This window comes from Capricornis sumatraensis, chromosome 2, assembly GCF_032405125.1.
Source record: "Capricornis sumatraensis isolate serow.1 chromosome 2, serow.2, whole genome shotgun sequence".
Lineage (NCBI taxonomy): Eukaryota > Metazoa > Chordata > Mammalia > Artiodactyla > Bovidae > Capricornis > Capricornis sumatraensis.
In genome coordinates this window covers 92,109,636-92,131,049 of record NC_091070.1, presented here as the reverse complement: position 1 = coordinate 92,131,049, position 21,414 = coordinate 92,109,636, and the positions used below count along the sequence as shown (strand labels likewise).

The following is a 21,414-nucleotide window of genomic DNA, read 5'->3' as shown; positions in this document are numbered from 1 at the left end:
GTATTAAGTATAATCAACAAAAGCCAGTATGATGGGCTAATCATTAATAGTGTTTTCACCACAAGCTATAAGGTGAAGAACCTGATTAATCTCACTCTTGTGTGCACTGATATTTAGCGTACTTCTGCATGCAGTTACTGTGTTAGCACTCAGTACTAGGGTAGTCAAGTTTACAAGGGTAATCAAGTGAGACACTGCTCCTGCTATAAGTGGGACTTGTAGTTGTGAAGGATAACAGACAATGAAATAAGTACAGCGTTATGAACTGTATAAAACGCAATAAAGGCAAAGTCCATTGAGAACCTGTGAAACTAGAACCTAGCCTCATGAGGGACTGGGATGGGCAGGAAATACCTGGGAAGGCCTCCCTGAGAAACCACGCTCAGCTCAGATTTGGAGGACAGATGGGCAAAAGGAAGAGAGTGGACTGGGAAGCTTCCGGGCTTGTACATGTGTAGTAGCAAAGAGCATGGGAAAATCAGAGAGATGGGGATGGCAGCGCACCCCACAAATGGGGAGCCCAGGGCAGAGTGGCAGGGGTCAAGGGTGCCTCTGGGGAACTGCAGGGCCAGCCCACACTGCAGCCTCTCATAGCCAGGTCGTCACGTGGGGCTGACGCCAAGGCCAGGTGGAAGTATGAGTTTTAAGCAGGAAAGTGGCAGGATTAGATGTAGTTTTGCAGGATCCTGATTCAAAAGTTGAAAATGGATTAAGTTGGGAAGGTTATTGCCGAGGTCAGAGTTCAGATGAGAACTGATGGTAGCCTGTACTCTGACAATGGAGAGAAGTGGGTAATCCCAGAAGGGTTTAGAAATGAGATTTTACAAGATTTGATGATGGACTAGATGTGAAGATGAGAGAAAAGGAAGCATCAAGGATGACCGCCCCCCTACACACACACCCAGCTCACATACTGGGCAATCTGGTGGTTTTGATTACAATGGATGTCTTGTATAACTCTATCATTCCATGATGACAAAAGCAGATTAGACATTTCTACCCAAGGTCTGTTCACACTCTCCCAAGGTGACTCTGAAAGGCATACTGAAGGAGGTATCTAGTATTTCTTTGCTTAGTAGCTGGTCATTGCAGTCATCCTGGCCTTGATTCATTTTAACTGCTAAAAAGCCTTGTGATTGTCCATTTTTTTAAAAAGTTATTTCAGAATTTTTCTCCCAGAAGAGACATCAGGATTTAGGTTCATTTATAACTCCATAATACACAAAATCAATCAATAAAATTATTAAAATCAGTGTATTAAATAGTTACCTATGTAAATCTTATGCGTCTAAGATTGGCAGCTGCTGTCTACAATTCCATAGCTATGGTTTGAAGTGGAACATCCTTTTCATGCCCAGGTTCATGGCAGAGTCCCCAGGACGGGGACATGTCACTCACCTCGTTCAGTTTCAGGCTGTTCTTAATTTTCTTCATCTTATTTATTTTCACTGATTTTGAAATTGTTTCAGACTTCCAATTTTTAGCTATCAATCTATATTCTCAGTTGAACATACAATTTTCTCAATATTTTGTTATGAAAATTTTCAAACACAGAAGAGAAAAATTGTAAGTAAATACACATATACATACCACCTAGGTTCCGTAACACTTGGCTCAATCATCTATGTATCTGTCAATCCATCTATCCCTCCCTTGATTCATCCATCACTCCATCTTGTTCTTCGATAGATTTCAAATTAAGTTGCAGACATCAGGACATTTCACCCCTTGGCAGTTTGGCATGCATATTATTGATTCGAATTTAGTATGTGGTTGAGAGGTTTTTCATTTCCTAGTAAAGGTCACATACGGTGGAGTGTACGAACCCTAAGTATGACAGTCCTTGTATTCTGACAAACGCACGCGCCTCTGTAGCGCAGACCCCATCAAGACTTCAAACCCGCCCGCCTGCCCCAGACACTCCCTTGCACCCGCTTCCCGGCTATCCCTGCCTCCACTCCCTGCCTTCCCACCCCCGGGGGTAACGCTGTTCTGACTTCTGTGACCATAGGTTAGTTTCGCTGGTTCCAGAGCTTCCTGAAGCGTCTCCTCTTCTGTGTCAGCTTCTTTCATTCATCATCAATGTTTTGAGATTCATTTATGTTGTACGTGGGCTTTTCCCAGGTGGCTCAGTGGTAAAGAATCCACCTGCCACCTGCAGTTCAGGAACCACAGGATATGCGGGTTTGATTCCTGGGTCAGGAAGATCCCCTGGAGAAGGAAATGACAATCTGCTCCAGTATTCTGGCCTGGGAAATTCCATGGACAGAGGAGCCTGGCGGGCTACAGTCCAGGGGGTCACAAAGAGTCAGACACGTGACTCAGCATGCATGTATGTTGTATGTATCCGTATTTTTTTTCTTTTTATTTCTACCACAGTTTATTTCTCTTGTTGATAGGCTTGTAAGCTGCTTTCCGTTTGGATTCCTTTGAACATTCTTAGACAAGTCTTTTTCTGATATATGCTCTCATTTATCTTCGGTAGATAACTCAGGAGTAGAACTGAACACAGAAGAGCTGGGTCACAGGGTAGGCATGCATTTAATTTTATAAGAAACTGCCAGACCTTTTTCATAGTGACTGTACAACTTTATACACCCTCTAATGTGTAAGGGTTGCAGTTGTTCCATATACCTGACGGAATTTCTTTTTAGTTTTAAGCGTTCGGGTGGATGTGCAGAGAAAATATCTTTTTACAGTTTTATTTATTTAGATGCTTACTTATTTGGCTGTGTTTGGTCTGAGTTGTGGCACACAGGCTCCGGAGCGTGCAGACTCAGTGACTGCCAGATGCAGGCTCTCTGGGTGAGTCGTGTGGGCTTCAGTCAGCTGAGCTGCCCTGCAGCATTTGGGATCTTAGTTCTCTGACCGGGGATCAAGCTTGCATCCCCTGCATTGCAAGGTGGATTCCTAACCACAGGACCACCAGGGAAGTCCCAAGAATATCACTGGAAAACAGTCATTCTTTAAGAGAAAAACAACCACATGACCTTGACATGCATGGACACACACATGTAGAACCTGCAGCGTTTTTAGGAGCCAAGCATAACCCAGGGTCTGTACACAGAGCATTTAACCCAAGGACAGCAACACTTGCGGGACCCTATTGCATGTTAGGTAACTAAAACATTGGAATTATGAATTTCTTTTCCCCCAAATAGGCTGTAAGCCTCCAAGGCCTTGCTGTTAATAAGAAATTCCAGTTCTGAGCTCTGGCAGGCGTGGCACCGGCCTATTGCAGCACCTTAGTGCTGAAGCCCGTGGGACACAGGATACCAGAATTCTTAGTCATTTATAGATGCATTTCCTTTGCAAGAGGGGGAACAAAACACCATACTCTGGAGAGATTGGCTGTCACGTGGCCTTTAAATTAGGATTCTTTGCTTCGCTTTAGCGTGCACACAACAAAATCTACCCATAGCAGAGTCATGTCTTCTCCAGAGTTACAAAGGGAATTATATTCAAACAGATGCCCTTCACCGAACCAGAGCACTGTGTCCTCAGACCCCAGTTTAACAAGCCTGAACCCCAGGCTGCCCTTCTGGGGCCTAACCGTAGAGAGCAGTGTGACAAACAGGAAGTGGCTTTAGGTCTAGAGAGAGCCGGGTTTGGAATTGAGATCTGCCAAGTGCTGGCTGCGTGGTTCAGGGAAGTCCCCCAACTTCTCCATCTGTCAGAAGGAATGACGACCCTCCCTCCCTTGCACGGACATTGTAATGACTAGGTTGCTGGTGTAGAACTGCTGCGGCGGCGGCTGCTAAGTCGCTGCAGTCGTGTCCAACTCTGTGCGACCCCGTAGATGGCAGCCCACCAGGCTCCCCCGTCCCTGGGATTCTCCAGGCAAGAACACTGGAGTGGGGTGCCATTTCCTTCTCCACTGCTAGCACTGTGCAAACATGGAAGAGAAGGCTGCTGTAGTCACGGGAGGAGCGGCCCCTCTCTTGCTGCCCACAGTGTGCAGGCCCGCGAGCCTCCTCTGCCCGCCCAGCAGTGAATGCCCAAGCACACAACCGCTCACTTTCTGTGTGTTCCCTGTCTGCTCAGTCACTTCAGGAACGTCAGACCCTTGGCAACCCCCTGGACTGTAGCTGGCCATGCTCCTCTGTCCATGAGTTTTCCCAGACAAGATGACCAGAGTAGGTTGTCATTTCCTCCTCCAGGGGATCTGCGCGACCTAGGGATCGAAGCCACGTCTCCTGCCTTGCAGGCGGATTCACTACCACTGAGCCACCAGGGAGGCCCGCTCTCAGTGAGTGAGAACGATGAGGAAATAGTTGTAGTGGAAGCATTCATACCAAGTTATAAATGATGGATGGGTGTAGCCTTCCAAGAAAATTGCAATTCTCTAAGATTTTTTTCATTCAAGTGAACCTTTGGTTGTAAAAGGAGGTGTCTGGAAGAGGCACGTGGATTGTGAGTCAGAAGCTTCAGTATAAACCTAGCCCTGCTGAGGTGTGCGGGGCCAGCTGCCGCCGGGCACAGTTCTGACCACAGCGGACTGTGAAGTGAGTCCTGGCCTGACACGCACTGGGAAGCTCTGCGCGTGAAGCCGCTGACGGTCGGCCGGTTGAGGAGTGTTTCCAGTCTCGCTGCTGTCCGTAACGTGGAGCCCGTCATCCTAAAGGCAGGGCTGGCCTGGGCCTCGCTTGGACCTTGGGCTTCCTCGACCTCGGGCTTCCTCGACCTCCATTAGACTGAATACAAAGCCTGTGTTGCCCTCCCGGGAGGGCCACAGTCCAATCAGCGGGCCTGGGGAGGTCAGTGAAAGACAAGAAAGGGTTTTTGGTGTGTGATCTGGGGAGCCACGGGACTTTGGTCCTTAAGGAAAGGTGGATTGTAATTCAGAGAGAAAAGCTTTCATTTAACGATGACTTGCTTTTGAGCTAAAAAGTTGACTGAGAAAAAGCTGTACTCATTTGGTATATCAAAAATTCATATTGCACTCAGTAGCTTTGAGCAAATGGTCTTCATTTGTAAAGAAAAAACCAAACCAGGGACTTACTTCTCTGCTGGTCCAGTGGCTAAGACTCTGCACCCCTAATGCAAAGGGCCCGGGGTTCTATTCCTGGTTGGGGAATTAGATCCTACATGCTCCGACTAAAACCCAGTGAAGCCAAATAAAATGTAAGAACAAGAAAAAAAACAGAAGAAATTTAAAAATCCCATAATTGTGGGATAAATGAGTCAGGAGCCCTTTGGTCACCTGTAAGACCAAGATGTCACACAGGCTGGCCATGAAACTGTTTCTGTAGTTACATGGAATGAACTGTGCAGAACAATTTGTACAAAACTTCAGTTTTATGTGATTATTTTTCAATGGGTCAATCAAGCTGGAACATTTTTGCCCGTATCTAATATATTAATATATGGGACTTCTGGCTGTTACAGCTGACATTGCTAAACCATACTATCTTCCTCCATAAACAGTCCTACACACTCGTCTGTCTTGCTCTTCAGGTTAACTTACTCCATTCATTCGGTGCCTACAAACGTATCGTGGTTTTAGAAACCAAAAATAGATGGATTTAGCAGCAAAGCAGCCTGATTATAATCGGCTGGATGTGTCCCAGAATCAATGTTTGAGTTATCAACATAAGAAATGCAGAACACCCCAAAGAAAGCATAGTTATTATTTCTACTGTTAATGACTTCACTTAGCATTTGACAGATATTTACCGAGCATTAGCACAAAAAATTGATACTAAGTAAGAAATAGGTGCCAAACTGAATCTAATGTTAAGACCTTGTGAAGAAACATTTAGTAAATTGACTCTGTCTATAACTGATGTGTGTTTGAAGAGCTTTTTTGAAAGCTTTTTTTTCTTTAATTCTAGGCTTAAAATCAGACTGCTTTTATATTACAGGAAAAATGTACATGTCTGAAATAAAAACAGGGGTACATATGATAGCCTGATAAAAATATTTAATCTTGTTTAAAATTTCTTTTGTCTTTCTGCATTTCTGTAGACTGTCAAAAATGAAAACAGCTGACTGGAGGTCTAGATGTCTTGCTTAGCAAGAGCTTCCCTTGGATGTCTTCCTGTTCTCAGACGCAGGCATTCTGTGTGTCTGGATGTCACAGAGAATTTGTAGAGTCATCATCTGTGTACATCTTTCATCTGTTCATATTATCTGTGCAACGTCTTCCTTTCTTGAACTCATCAGAGTTTTTAATGAAATTGGTTGGAAATGTAACTAATACCATATTTTAAATCTCTTTTTCTTGCTTTACCAAACTTCTGAACAACTTTAGATTCTGAAGATTCATCATGATTCAGGAGACAATTCTCAGACAGGTGAGAATACTGAAATTTCACTCTTACATGGTCCGGTGGGATTTGTGGGCTCGTCTATGAATCGGTCTGAAGAATCCTGGATTGACAGTTTCACCACCCAGAAACTTGAATTACTGATACCTCAGTGGTGATAATGAAAAGTTGGAGAGCCAGGTTAAAAGCCGGATCCCTTAAAAGGCTTTGAATCTTCATTCATGGCAAGGTTTTCCCCTGAATGCCTTCCCCATCCTGGCTTCCTTTGCTGCCTGGAAACCATGAAGAGCAGATAAACTCAAAACAGAGCGTGGCCTGGAGGTCCAGAGAGTACACTGTTGTCACACCGCAGTCAGGCTCCCCTTCTCTGCAGCAGTCAGTGAAACGTGAATAGGCCCTCCTGGGGCTCAAGGGCGGCAAGTCACCATTTCAGCTGCCCACACCCGCACGTCATACCTTGAGCAAGACTCACTGACTCCTGGTTTCCTCTCCCATGAAAAGAGGGGGCTGAACTAATGACCTCTACATCAGAAAGGTCTGGAATTCTTTAATCATTAGAGGGAAAAATCAGTCTGCCACCAACAATGTACAGCTCTCATTCCTGTACAGACAGCACCTTCTCCCCACTGCTGGGGGCTTCCCTGCCGCTTAGGCGTACTTACGTAGTACATAGTTACCGGGGTCCAGCCCCGGTGGATCCAGGGTGATTCGAAGGTGGGGGGACGGAGTCAGAGTCTTTGGAAAAATACATATTTAATCACAGATATAGAGAGATTAGAAATGGATAGTGTAGTAGGAATATTAGTGGAGAAAAAGAGGCTGAATAACTTGGATTACGTGGAATAGCATCCATGCCCCAGATGGGAATTCAGCCAGGAAAACGGGAGCAAGAAAGAAGTGACATGGGGGAATCAGTCTTTCCGGAAACTGATCCGATTTCTTTATTTTTGGGTTTGCTTATATACCTTTTGTTACACATAGGGATGAATACAGAGTCATGTGGGGGTCAGCAGTCCTGACCTTTATCAAAATCAGGTGCTTCACATAAATGTGTAAAAAAAGGTCTTAGGGATATTACATCATCTTCTGGCCATGAGTGAGACCTGCTGACATTTTATGATCCTTTCTTTCTGATATCCAAAAAACTTATTTTTTCCAAGTGTGTTTTTTCTCAAACCAGGCACCACCCTCCAAATAAAGCTGCATTCCTATAGGGTGAGGGTGTAGTGAGTTACAATCAAGAAAGGAATTTATTTAACCCAAGGTTAACAGGATTAATCTTAAAGGTTAATACTTATTTTTCCTATATGCTTAAAGGTTAATACTTATTTCTTCCTATATGCTAGTTATATTCATTATAAGTGTAGGGAACATGGAGATTTAGCAGCAAACATCAGCCCAACAAATGAAAATCCTTTCACCAATGCTCCCCTTAAGATCTATTTAGTCTTAAGATATGATAAAGTTACATTCTTACATAGTAAGGACACAGTGATTTATAACAAAGTACAGTGATCTATTACAAAAGAGAAAATCCATTAACTCAAAAAGTCTAGTATTGCTAACATCAAAAATTACTATATTTCCTTTGCTATATTCCAAATACATTGATTAATATATTCCCAGGTGCCTAAGGATATGGAGGCCTGGTGGCAATCATTGACTCAATGAGAAGAAAAAGCCCCATGCTAATTAAGACTCTCCAAATACTCCAAAACTCTCTGTGCTGTTTATGGTTGAGACGTAGTAAACAATCATGTGGCAGGAGTATGGATAATCCTGTCACACAAGCTAGTCTGTCAGCAGAGAGGTTTGACCTGAGACATCCTTGTCCCACCCAGAGCAGGGAATTAGCAGCAATTATTGACACAACAAATGAAAAACCCTTCACCAATATAATTCGCCTTTAATAAGCCTAAAACATCTCGTGCCTCTCAGATTTGGAGGCTGTAAACAATCACATGTGGCTGGACGAACCTATACAGGCGGGCTAGATAACCTTCCGTAAGCTGAAACACTCTTGTCACGCCCAGGAATTTTTATTGCCTTGGAGCTGCACGTTTACTCCTTCTCCGAGAGAAATGGTTATGGGGGAGAGCCCCCCGTAAAGTCAGAGGTGTAGGTGAGAGCATAAAACAGACTCTGGTTTGGGGGTTAGATGCTCGGGAACAGGGGGTTTCCTGAGGCTTGATCACGCCTTTGCGTATGCTAAGCCTCCTTCCTCATGACCTTTGCCATGGGCGGAATTCCTCACACTGGCCCCCGGCACATAGTGGGCCCTGGCCTACTTCAGTTCAGTTCAGTTCAGTTGCTCAGTCATGTCCAGCTCTTTGCCACCCCATGAATCACAGCATGTCAGGCCTCCCTGTCCATCACCAACTCCCGGAGTTCACTCAAACTCACATCCATCGAGCCAGTGATGCCATCCAGCCATCTCATCCTCTGCCGTCCCCTTCTTCTTCTGCCCCCAATCCCTCCCAGCATCAGTCTTTTCTAGTGAGTCAACTTTTCGCATGAGGTGGCCAAAGTACTGGAGTTTCAGCTTTAGCATCATTCCTTCCAAAGAACACCCAGGACTGATCTCCTTTAGAATGGACTGGTTGGATCTCCTTGCAATCCAAGGGACTCTCAAGAGTCTTCTCCAACACCAGTTGGAGTTCAAAAGCATTAATTCTTCGGCGCTCAGCTTTCTTCACAGTCCAACTCTCACATCCATACATGACTACTGGAAAAACCATAGCCTCGACTAGATGGACCTTTGTTGGCCAAGTAATGTCTCTGCTTTTGAATATGCTATCCAGGTTGGTCATAACTTTCCTTCCAAGGAGTGAGCATCTTTTAATTTCATGGCTGCAGTCACCATCTGCAGTGATTTTGGAGCCCCCCAAAATTAATTCTGACACCGTTTCCCCATCTATTTCCCATGAAGTGATGGGACCAGATGCCATGATCTTAGTTTTCTGAATGTTGAACTTTAAGCCAACTTTTTCACTCTCCTCTTTCACTTTCATCAAGAGGCTCTTTAGTTCCTCTTCACTTTCTGCCATTCCTTTCCTCCGTTCTGGAGTGGACCGTGTTTTCACATACTCAGCAAGATTTCATCTGATCTGACCTTCAGTTTCTTCATTTGTCAAATGAATTAACTGTTTGTTATCTTTCTCCTCTTCCCTCCACACTTTGTTTCTTTCACAGATGGTTTAGTTTATTTCCTTAACCTAGTGAGAGTATTGTTTTAACTAACCTACCAGCTAAAAACTGTTACAAGCATTTTCATGTCCTTTATGGTGCCCAGTATTGCCTTGCATATAATAGACACTCAACAAATACAGAACACTGATAAACTGGAACCATCCCATCTTGGAAGGCAGAAGTTCTGCCACTTATTAGCTCTTTGACCTCGAGCTACCCACACAATTTCTCCAAGTTTAAATTTCCTCATCAGTAAAATGGAGATTGTACTTTGTAGCTTACAGAACCGTTGTAATGATTATATAATTACTATTGTTAAATAAATAGTAAAGCACAATGTCTGATGCATAGTAGGTGCTCAGTATATGGTAGCTGTTTTTTTTTTTTAATTGATGACACTGTATCCTTTTTTGCCATTGAGTATGGCTGTTTGAATCTCTCATCCTTCGTTTCTCTGTCTTTTTAAATTCAAATTCCACAAAATCTGTTGATTGAAGGACTAAATGAATTCTTTGATTTAAGTGGCCTTTATTGAAGAAATAATTTCTGCAAACCCTTGATCTTTTCTGTTGTTAAAGATTTTCTTAATTTTAGCTGAAATGAAGTCTGAAAGAATAAGCATTTCCCATCTTTGAATAATTCTAATGAATGATTTAGAATTCAGCCAGCCACCCTGGGCTGTATATAGTCTCTCTAGTTTAGCTTTATTTGGAAACTGCACTTTGAGGAACTCTTGTGCTCTTTAATCCTGAATTTAATCTTAAATATTTAATAAGTCGGCTTTAATTTGTTATCTGATAAACAAATGTTATGGGTGTATATGATTATTAAGCTCCAGAATAGGCTCAAAACCAGTGTCTTGCAAATGACCATCAGTTTCTCAGGTTTGAAAGATGCAATATGATCCTAACAATATCACTTGAAGTACTGCCTACTCTAGATACCTTTTAAAGAAATACTGAAGCTCAAATCCAAGGCCAGGGTCTGAAACAAAAATACACAAAGGGATAGTAAAATATTTCAAGTCAGGTGATGTAAGTCAAGATCCTAAGGCGTTGTTCAGATTAACTTTGTAATACTTCTGCCCTCCACTCTGGGCATCCCATGTAGCGCTAGAGGTAAAGAACCCACCTGCCAGTGCAGGAGACACAAGAGACCTGGGTTCAATCCCTGGGTCGGGAAGATCCCCTGGAGGAGGGCAGGGCGACTCACTCCAGTATTCTTGCCTGGAGAATCCCATGGATAGAGGAGTCTGGTGGGCTGTGGTCTATAGGATCACAAAGAGTCGGACACGACTGAAGTGACTTAGCACACATGCACCTTCCACTTTAAGCTATATAAATATAATTCAGATTTAGTTACTACTGATTTAAACTTTTAAAACTCGAATCAGATTTTTTAAAGTGCTATCTATAGTTGCTGATTTAAACTGTTTAAAATTGAATCAGATATTTAAGAACATTAAATAGTTAAAAAGGTGACCTAGAGACTTATCGAAGACATATTACAAAGTGATAACAAGTAGTAAAATAATATTGTAATATGATCCCATGTGTGCTTGAAAAGAAGTTATACATGCAGATGAACAGATGTGATTCATAATAACGGACATGAGCTGTATACTTACTACGTAGCAGGCACTGGCTGTCCCAAGAGCTATGTATGAATTAACTCGTTTACATCTCACAATAATCTGTGAATGAGATGCTGTAATCATCCCCATTCTGTGGATACCGAGACACAGAAGGAACATTCCCAAGGTTACACTGCTTTCAGATGGCGCAGTGGAGATTGGAATTTCAGAAGGAACATCCCCAAGGTTACAAGGCTTTTAGACGGCATAGTGGAGATTGGAATTTCAGCAGTTTGGCTCTGGAACTGGTTCTGTTAATTACTGTGTTCTCTTGTACTTTTTTGGTGTCACTAGACAATTCTGTAAAAATCACTGTGTCTCTTTTCTCTCTTGAAATATGGTCACTTATTGGTGTCTGAGAAAAGCATTTCCCCTGCTGAAACCTGCACATTTGCGCAGTGAGGGAAAGCTCTGTGTTATGGTTAAGTTTTTCTCCTTGCTCATGGGTTACTCGGACAAGCAGCAGGTGCCCTGAAAATGTATCTTTCTGAAGCCGCCCTCTGACATGTTCACCCTTTGGTCCTCCTTGGTAGCATCGGTAGCACTGTTTAGATTTCACATTACTGTGACAGCACATTTTGAGTGTTAAATTCAAAGTCTGCAAAGACACAAAGTTTTTAAAGTATTTTTTTCCACCAGAAAACAGGGATGAAAGTGAAAGTTAAATGGTTGGAAATTGTTGAGATTATAAAATTGCGTTTTCCTCTCTTCATTCCCGGGATCTGCATCATTTGATGAAAACATATTCTCAGGAGAACTTAGAAAACCATCTAGAGGTCTGACTTTTCAGAGGGACCTAAGATTGGTCCACATTGATTTCTCAAATAAATTCAACTCTCTATGGATTTGACTAGCAGTTTATTTCCTCAGATATCCCCACAGAAGCCTTTCCCATCCTTTATCCTTCAAGTCAAAAAGAACTCCTCAAAATTCTCCCCACATTTTAATGTCTATTTTCAAGAAGATATTTATTAATGGAACTAAATAACCCTTAATAATAAGCTGCACTACAATGTAATATGGTACCGCAAGAAAAGGGCATCTTTTTACAATTAATATTATTGATAATACTGTGTGTGCTGAGGATTTAAAGACATAGTGGTCCGCTATTTCTTTAAAAATATTTTTACAGTGCTTAAAAAGTAACCTTGTTTTCTTTGGAGAACGAGGGAAAAAATGTGTGTAAACTTTGCTGTGAATAAGCTGTAAACTAATCACTCTCCATTACTAATCTGAAATCCTTAGAGTCTCATTCATTCAGATACAAGAACAGGAGGAAAGAGTCCGTTGATGTGAAATCAATATCATCTCGAGGCAGTGATGGTAAGAAGTGCATATTTCCTTGACTTTAAAGAGTAGGAAATGACATAGGAATATATTCAAGAATTCGTCAGCATATAAACTAAATCCCAAAGAGTAGATTATGACTAAACTGGCTTTTTTTTCTTGTAGGCAGAAAAATTTTAGGCCTTTTTACTCTTTTTTACTTTTTATAGTCTTTGTCTTCCCTATGAAATGACGCTAGGCTTGTTCCTTTATGTCTTAATATGTGTTAGGACACATAACCGCTGGAGCAGCTCAGTCTCAATAGCTGAGTCCCTCTTAGCGGCTATCCTTCAGGTCACAGTGGGAAATGTGAGCATGAGGGAAGCGGCTGAACTAACACGGACCAAAGAAATAAGACGGATAATTCATTGAGAAAGATGGCTAAAGCACACAGCATGCAAGAGATTGGGACCAAAAATGAGATAACAAAAATGGACTGACATTTTCCCCAGTGGGTTGCGGGTGTAGACAGATGGAGAAGATAATGGATGAGGGGATTTCAGCTGGACTAGCTCAGTTTTTATAGATGAGAGCCAGACCCACCATCAGTTCTTGGTGTTAAGACCCTGAAGACTCAGAATGAGGGGGCCTCGTTCTCCTGCCTACCCCCACCCTAGTCATGGATCACACCTTCCCGCCTACACGGCAGTTATTTGGCTACATGATCTGTGGCTGAGGGCTGAAAGTGATGGGCCTGCCCAAGTTGGGCTTTAGTGACTTAGGGAAAGTGAGTCCTGGTGCATCGTCAGGCTCTTGGGATGAAGTTTCCGGATCCCATCAACCCTCTCTGAAATCCCCCCTGTGGGCCTGAGACTCATAAAACCTTCCTGTCATCAAAGTTCTAGGCCAGAGCAGCCTTTGCAGTCCCTGGCAAGTAGTGGCTGAGCTCTCAGCAGTTTAAGATTAAGAGATGGGTGAATTCATTGCTTTGTGGGGTGCAGTGGAGGACAGTAGTCCTGTGAGAATCAGGCCCCCGGTCCATGAAGGGTTCCTTTGCTGCACTGAAACCCAGCTGAGCCACCAGCAACAGATTGAGCTTTCCCGACTTCTCTCCAGCACCAAGTCTGCAGAACCGTCGCTACCCATCCATGGCACGGATCCACTCCATGACCATCGAGGCGCCCATCACGAAGGTGAGTGGCAGCTGTGGCCTCTGCTCTGCAGCCAGGGCCACCGAGCCCTCGCTGTATTCTGGAGATAGAGTGATGAATGGTATACTACCGATATCATGGAGTTTACAGGAAAGGAAACACATTAAACAAATAAACACATCCTAAATACATAGTTAGAAATGGCAGTCGCTGTCATAAAGGAAAACAACAGGTGTCTATGAGGGAGAATTAGGTTAGGGCCCTGTTTGGGTTGGGTGAAAGGAGTGGTCGAGGAGGGTCTCTGTAGAGGAAGTAACATTTGCAGTAAGACCTGAAGCATGCAAGAATGTTAGGAGAAGAGGATTCTAGCAGGCGCAGCAGGGGACGGGCACCGAGCTGGGAGGAGGGGACGGAGCAACAGAGGACGGGAAGGGAAGCAGCGTGACCGGATCCTGGCGAGCAGCGGGGAGTCACGGTGACAGCGATGTGCAGGGCTCAGTGCGTCCTGACCAGCTGACCCAGAGGAAGTGTATGTTCCAGTTTATGTGCAGCAGAAACCACGGAAGAGTTCAAAGGAGGGAAGTGATGTGGCCTGGTATGTTCATTGAAAAGAACCCCCAGCTGCCATGCAGAGGATGGGCTGGAGATGACAAGAGTGAAAGAGAAGAAGCCACTTATGGACCTATTCCAGAATCCTAAGCAAGAACGGTGTCAGCTGCACAGCGGTCGAGGTGGAGAGAAATGAGTAGATCCAGAAATATTTGGGAGTAACTTCAGTTTCTCTTGATGATGAATTATACTGTCAGGTAGGGCGAGAATTGAGGGAAAGTGACATGTCAACCAGGGCCCCCCAGGTTTTGGTTTGAGCACAAGATTAATAGAAGTTTTTTTTTTTTTTTTCCCAGCAATGTAGAAACCGAAGGAGTGCAGCTCTTGTCTTTTTTTTTTCTTAATGTTTACTTGCTTGCTTTGGGAAGAGGGGAGCAAGGTCATGACTTTAGTTTTTGACATGTAAATAAGATAATCCAGTAGATAGGTCAGGCAGGGAACTGAATATATAAATCTGAAGGTCAAAATAGAGTTCAGGGCTGGGGTGTAATTTTGAGAGTCCTCAGCATGCGGGTCGTATGTGTCCAGAGTCGTGGAAAGGAAAGAGCTCATCACTGAGAGAATTGTAGAGAGAGGGAGGCCCAGCATTAATCTCCAAGGGACTGCAGCCCGTAGCAGAGAGCTGGAGGAGACAGATCAGCAGAGGAGCCTGAGAAGATGTAGCTGCCGAAGTAAGAGAGACACCAGAGAGGGTGGCGAGAGAAGCTTGCCTCAGTACGACGAGGTGCTGCCGTGAAGACACCAGGCATTTTGAACAATAAGATGTGTTATCATCTAATTTCTTTTAGATTCTGGGCTCATGAGTGGCTTTTGGGAAGCAGAACCCTAATGTCCTCAAATTTATTGTTTCTCTCTCTTCCCTTCCTTAGGTTATAAATATAATCAATGCAGCCCAAGAAAACAGTCCTGTCACAGTGGCAGAAGCCTTGGACAGAGTTTTAGAAATTTTACGAACTACAGAACTGTACTCCCCTCAGCTGGGTACCAAAGATGAAGATCCCCACACCAGTGATCTCGTGGGCGGGCTGATGACTGTGAGTGATGAGAAAGAGCCGGAAATGCAGGGCAGATGACATTAAGGGTACTCCCAAGTACATGTGACCGATAGACTATTCCTGGCAGGTGTAGAAATACCTGCTGTATGAGCTAACTAGAAGCAGTGGCAGGAACACAAATGAATAATTTGTCCTTCAGAATTCGTGTTGCAGTAAAGAGTGAATGGACAGTTGATTGAAGGCTAGCTGTCACAATGGGGCCCTGATTAACTTCTTCCCCTTGACCTGGTACAGTTATCCTTGGGTTCCTCGGACCTCAGGCTCTTTATATAATGAAAGGGTTGGTACTTAGATGACAGCACTAGTTTCCAAAATCTTACCTGTAGAATCCTTTCTTTAAATAAAAGCTTGACATAGCATTCCCTTTATAATCAATAAAAACAGAGGGGGGCCACTGTGGCTCAGTACAGGGAGGAGGGGAGGGGCCACCGTCTGTAACCACTAGGAGTGGCTGACTGCTAAGGACCTTGTCCTGGCCTATTGGTGTTGCGGTGATCTGTGTCTGTAATCATCATCTATCAGCAAGTGAAGAAAAATAAGAAAGTTCAAATTATTCATTTGTGCTTCTTATTGGAGACTGAAGCTGGAAGAATTCTTTGGGAGGACAAAGTCTGAGGCACCGAAGAGTTTTACTTTCAAGTTTTCTGTCCAGCCCTGCCAGCAGATGCTGAATGTTGCCTGGCTTTCTGGTCCATTGTCCTTGTTCTTACCAAAGGTCCCTGATGCCCCCATGATTTGAGTAACCTCCTGTTCCTTTCAAGGCCCTGGGTTGGCCTTGGTCACCCATCCCAATGCAGTGTAGACTCTATTTCTAAAGGACACACACACCACACCAGAATATTATTCAGCCAGTAAAAAAGAATGAAACAATACCATCTGCAGCAACATGGTTGGACCTACAGATGATCAAGCTAAGTGAAGTAACCCAGACAGAGAAAGACAAACATCACACGGCATCCCTTATATGTAAAATTTAAAATCATGATACAAAGGAACTTATTTATGAAATAGACTCACAGATATAGAAAATGAATTTATGGTCACCAAAGGGGAAAGGGGTGGTAGAGGAGATAAATTAGGAGATTAGGGTTAGCAGATACAAACTATTGTATATAAAACAGATAAGAAACAAGAACCTACTGAATAGCTCAGGGAACTGTAGTCAGTATCTTATAATAATCCATAATATAAAAGAAAGTGAAAAAGAATACACACACATATATATGAATAACCACTTTGCCATGCACCTGAAACTATCTCAACATTGAGGGTCAACAATACTTCCATTAAAAACACAAAGGAAGACTGGCAAGGGTCTGTGAGGAGGCTGGCCGCTGCAGAGCCGCTGCGGGGAGATTCTGGTTCCCAGAACAAGTGACCTGCTGTCCTTTCCCTGCTGCCAGACCATGGGCTTCCTCTCCAGGTCATGCAGTGAGGAACCAGTGCAAGCTTCCACCTATTCTTATGAAGCGTTAGGAAAGAGAAGAGACAAAGGCAAATTAGAAGCAGAAGGAAAACCTAAGAACCACGACAGAGGAGCCCCTTGCGATGCCCGCCCTAGAGGCGGGACAGTTCTGGCCGTCATGCCTCATCTGTTTATCTGGTTCTGAAAGTTTAAGCTCTTGGCCTGAAGACTCTAAGTGTGACTTCAGGAGAGCCCTTCATTAACACTTTAAACCTTAGCACATACTTTTGCGGGATGACAAGCACTTATAAATGACTTTCAAGCAAAGATCTAAATAATGAGGTACTCAGGTAGAAGGTCGAGGATAGGAACTGACACTGAAGAACATCTGGGGACTAAAGTTCAAGAGCCTGTTAAATGGTGGGACATGGGCATTCTGTTCACTCCCCTGTGCTGCCCTTCCCAAGACCTCAAGTCCAGAAACTTCCTTTGAAGGCTAACAGCAAAGCTCATGTTATAAGATAGAAGTTATAACTGGAAAAAAGTTAATTTAGATGTTAGTCAAAAATTAACCCAACCTTTAAAAGCTTTGGGGCTTCCGCAGTGGCTCAGTAGTAAAGAATCCGCTCAGCAGTATAGGAGATGTGGGTTTGATCCCTGGGTCAGGAAGATCCCCTGGAGGAGGGTATGACAACCTATTCCAGTATTCTTGTCTGGAGAATCCCATGGACAGAGGAGCCTGGTGGGCTACAGTCTACAGGGTCACAGAGAGTCAGTACAGCTGAGCGACTGAGCACTCTAAAGGCTTTACGTTAAATCATACCCCAAATGTGGCCCATGCATTTGGCTCCCTAGGATGTAAGTCTAAGGACACCAAAGTAACAGTCCCTAGGGCTTCCCTGATAGCTCAGTTGGTAAAGAATCCGCCTGTGATTCCTGGCTTGGGAAGATCCCCTGGAGAGGGGATAGGCTATGCACTCCAGTATTCTTGGGCTTCCCTTGTGGCTCAGCTGGTAAAGAATCTGCTTGCAGTGTAGGAGACCTAGGTTCGATCCGCGGGTTGGGAAGATCCCCTGGAGAAGGGAGCGGCTACCCACTCCAGCATTCTGGCCTGGGGATTTCCACGGACTATGTAGTCCTTGGGGTCACAGAGACTTGGACACGACTGAGTGACTTTTACTCTCACTTTCATGAGGATGCCTGGGGTCCTTTCAAATTAACATGCACCCAAAACAAGATTACTTTTGTGATTTCATTGATGTGGCTTCAAAATGTCACAGAAGAAAGACGGCATGAGAACAGAGCCAGCTCACAGCTCAGGTGAGAGACTTGAATGCAGACAGAGTCACTTAAGTCTCGGTTCTGCATCTCCTGCAGCTAATAGCCATGAAAAGGAGAGCATCCCCTGTTCTGTAGCTGCTGTTCTCATCCAATTTTGAGCTTCCACCTGGAGTTGCACATTGACTGAGTTATTCAGGATTCAAATCCCTTTGGCTAATTAAAGAACTGAGAGAATAATGATAACGGCATAGAAAGCATGCTTCTCATAGCATCTGTCTTTATTCCAGGATGGCTTGAGAAGGCTGTCAGGAAACGAGTACGTGTTCACTAAGAGTAAGTTGTCCTCTCCACCTGTGGCTGGTAACCTGTCTCTGGGCTTCTGTCTCCCTCGGTGTTGTGATTATTGTTTGGGGAGGGTGTTCGTGATACTTCCTGTTGGTCTACATTGGAGTTTAAACATTTCTATGGTCTACATTTGAAACCAGGTCTCCTAATATAAATTACTTCCCTGTGCACTGTCAGAGTAAGAGTCACAAATCTGTCCATGTTTAAACAGTTAATTCAGTTAAGCTGAATTATTTTTCTACTGGGGGATCTTGAAGCTCAGAAGTATAAGAAAACCCTGAGGTGAAAATCTTCCTGCCCCTGGAAGTTCAAGACTTACTTTCTAGCAGCACCCATGAAGATGACAGATCCTCAGCAGTGCTCACGGGTCCCCAGTTACCCACCCTTCTTGCCCCATCTGTTTGCTCAGACGTGCACCAGAGTCATAGTCACCTTGCGATGCCAGTAACCATCAGTGATGTCCCCCCCTCCATCGCCCAATTACTAGACAATGAGGAAAGCTGGGAGTTCAACATCTTTGAGCTGGAAGCTGTGACGCACAAAAGGTATGGGGCTCCTCCGGCTGCCGGCGGGGGAGGGTTGATGGACACGCTCTAGACTTTCAGATCTGGAAACTGTGAGGGAGATGAGTCCTTGCCACAGGTGACCACCCAGGCTCTGCTTTTCATGCCGTGCTGGAGGAGTTTCAATTATGCGGAGAGGCCATGGTCCCTGGAGTGAGCTCCCTATGGAGCAGGGAGTATCAGCGGGTAAGATCTGGGATCAGCCTGGTGGCAACCCAGGATGAAGAAATACTGTGTGTCTTCTTCAGATCTAGCCAGGTCATCTTTCTGCCAGTGAGCCAAGAGTTCTAAGCATTCTCGGGCCCGAACTTGTTAAAGTTCCAGCTTACAGCATGAGTTTGAGAGCACTGTAGCCTCTTCCTTGGATTCACCCTATAGGCAGGAGAAAGACCCGATAACTCAGAAAGTCCTCTCCTATTAAACAGAAGTTCATTTCTTCCAGGGGTGTTGGATATGAATGATACTCACCTGTAAATAAGTAACTGACTCTCTGACATGACCCTGCTGAGCCCACACAAGCCATACCTCTTGTCCCCAAGCTTAGTAACTTCCTCAGGGAACACAGAAGTGTGGAGCTTACGTGGAAGCAGAGAGAGGGACTGTAAGAGGCCTTTCCTGGCTGTAGAGCCACTGAAGGGCAGATGGCTTAGAGACAGTCTACAAGTCATTTGGATTCGCCACCACGAGGCACCTAGTTTTAAAGAAGTGACGGGTGAGGTGGAGAGGCTCGATCACCTTCTAATTTGGAGAGGACGATTTTTATGCCCCTGTGCTTGTGGAGTAAGCATCGGAGGGAGGTGAACCAATTGCCCAGTCATCTTCAAAGAAAGCAGTTTCTGGAGCAGTTAATACAATGAATCAGAGCGTACATTCCTGTTTTTCAGGCCATTGGTTTACCTGGGCTTGAAAGTTTTCTCCCGGTTTGGAGTATGTGAATTTCTACACTGTTCTGAAACTACTCTTCGGGCCTGGCTCCAGGTGATTGAAGCCAACTACCACTCTTCCAATGCTTACCACAACTCCACTCATGCCGCTGACGTCCTGCACGCCACAGCCTTCTTCCTCGGCAAGGAGAGAGTGAAGGTAGAATTTTGATAGCGCAATCTAGTTACCTGCACAGCTTTTGGAGAACTAAGAACTCAACCTTCATAAATATATAAAGCAAACAGCTATTTTGGACCCAATTTGACAGAGTCTTTGAACTACCAAAGGGACTGATCCTTTCAGTGTTGTAAAGACACTGCCTTTTCTCCTAGTCTTCCCTTCCCCCAAACGCCTAAAATAATCATTTATGCTGCCATAGGGACTCCTTTACATGTCTGGCTGATCCATAAACCCATTCTCCAAATGTTCACTAGGAGCCCTTCATGATACCAGCTTAGAGGACAGAACTTAATTATTAGAGCAAATGGTTACTAGGTCTAGAGATTAAATTTTAAGATCCGAGTTTTGTCATTGGTATGTTATAGTCCAGATAGCTATGAAGCGTTCAGCATCCTTCTGATTTATATACGTATGTATGTGTTCTGTATAGGTGTGAATTGTGTACATCTGTATGCTAATGATTTCTGTACTTCTGGAAGAGTTCCAAGTTCCTTAGTCTGAGAAGTCAGCACCATCGTTTAAGGTGCTGGTTTGCAGGGCAGCTCTGTGTATACCCCACGTGTGGCTGCAAGAGATCCCCGGCTCCCCTCTTTTCCAACTATCATCACTTTCAGTGCAGCTTGTAATTCTTTGCTGCTACAATTAGAAGTGAAGCTTAGAAAGTACATACCCTTGGAACAAATGCTGTAGAGACAGACTGACATCAACCTGCAGATGCTTACCCCGCAGTCGTTCCCTTACTTAGTCGTGGACCCTAGGTGCTCAAGGAGAGTGGTAGTTGGACAGGCAAGAGGGGCAGAAAAGGCACCGACACGGGGAGGGGGCGGTGTTGCCTTCTCAGTGCTGCCAAAGACTGACCCTGGCATTAATTTTCATCAGCAAGAAAGCAAATAAGGAGGTTCAAGGACGATGCTTTTGTAAGGTTTTTCTCTCTTTTACAAAAGGTGGTATCACAGGTGATAACAGCCTGTTTCTATGGCACCGTTTTTGGCTGCATGGGCTTTCCGTCGCGGTGCACAAGCTTTCCCTAAGTGAGGCACTCCTGGGCTTCTGCAGCCACAACACGCAGGCTTCTCCTTCTGTGAGGAGCTAAAAACACTTGGAGATTCCTCTCCAGTTTCACTTAGCTCCATCTTCCACATGAGAGAGGATAGTGCAGTGTTTGCACACGGCCAAAGGAGGACAGGAGCTTGGGCATTACCGCTGAGACCAAACTGACCTGTAGGCACTGCAGCCTTGAGTTCAAGATGAAGTCTTCTTAAACAGAATCACTCTAGAAAAAATATGGATTAAATGCTTGATCGATTAGGGAATGCTTAGTCACTTTATTATCTCCTTTACTCTCCCTCCGCTAAAATAAGAAATTTTCTTTAAATTATTTGTTCTGCTAGAGCATTCAGAGTCTAATTAAATTCTCAAATAGCAATACAATTCAGTCTAAGACTAGATACAATATGCTTGTAATCCACAAGACATTTTCTAAGAGGCCAAAGAATCAGATAATTTAGAGCGGCAAGGAACCCTGGAGAATTGGGCTGGAAGGG

General features: G+C 44.2%; 1 protein-coding gene across 9 annotated transcripts in view; it reads left to right on the top strand.

Moving 5' to 3' along the window:
- The window catches only part of PDE8B (phosphodiesterase 8B), a 223,023-nt gene that overhangs the window by 186,843 nt on the left and 14,766 nt on the right, over positions 1–21,414 (top strand). For 8 of the 9 annotated variants that reach the window (XM_068965369.1, XM_068965374.1, XM_068965367.1 and 5 more), the window contains 7 exons: positions 6,254–6,296; positions 12,337–12,414; positions 13,474–13,550; positions 14,987–15,151; positions 18,146–18,191; positions 18,613–18,748; positions 19,651–19,849. In XM_068965369.1, the coding sequence (XP_068821470.1) occupies positions 6,254–6,296; positions 12,337–12,414; positions 13,474–13,550; positions 14,987–15,151; positions 18,146–18,191; positions 18,613–18,748; positions 19,651–19,849 (744 nt within the window). The remainder of the gene's footprint in view (positions 1–6,253; positions 6,297–12,336; positions 12,415–13,473; positions 13,551–14,986; positions 15,152–18,145; positions 18,192–18,612; positions 18,749–19,650; positions 19,850–21,414) is intronic. The other variant, XM_068965371.1, reaches the window with a different exon arrangement.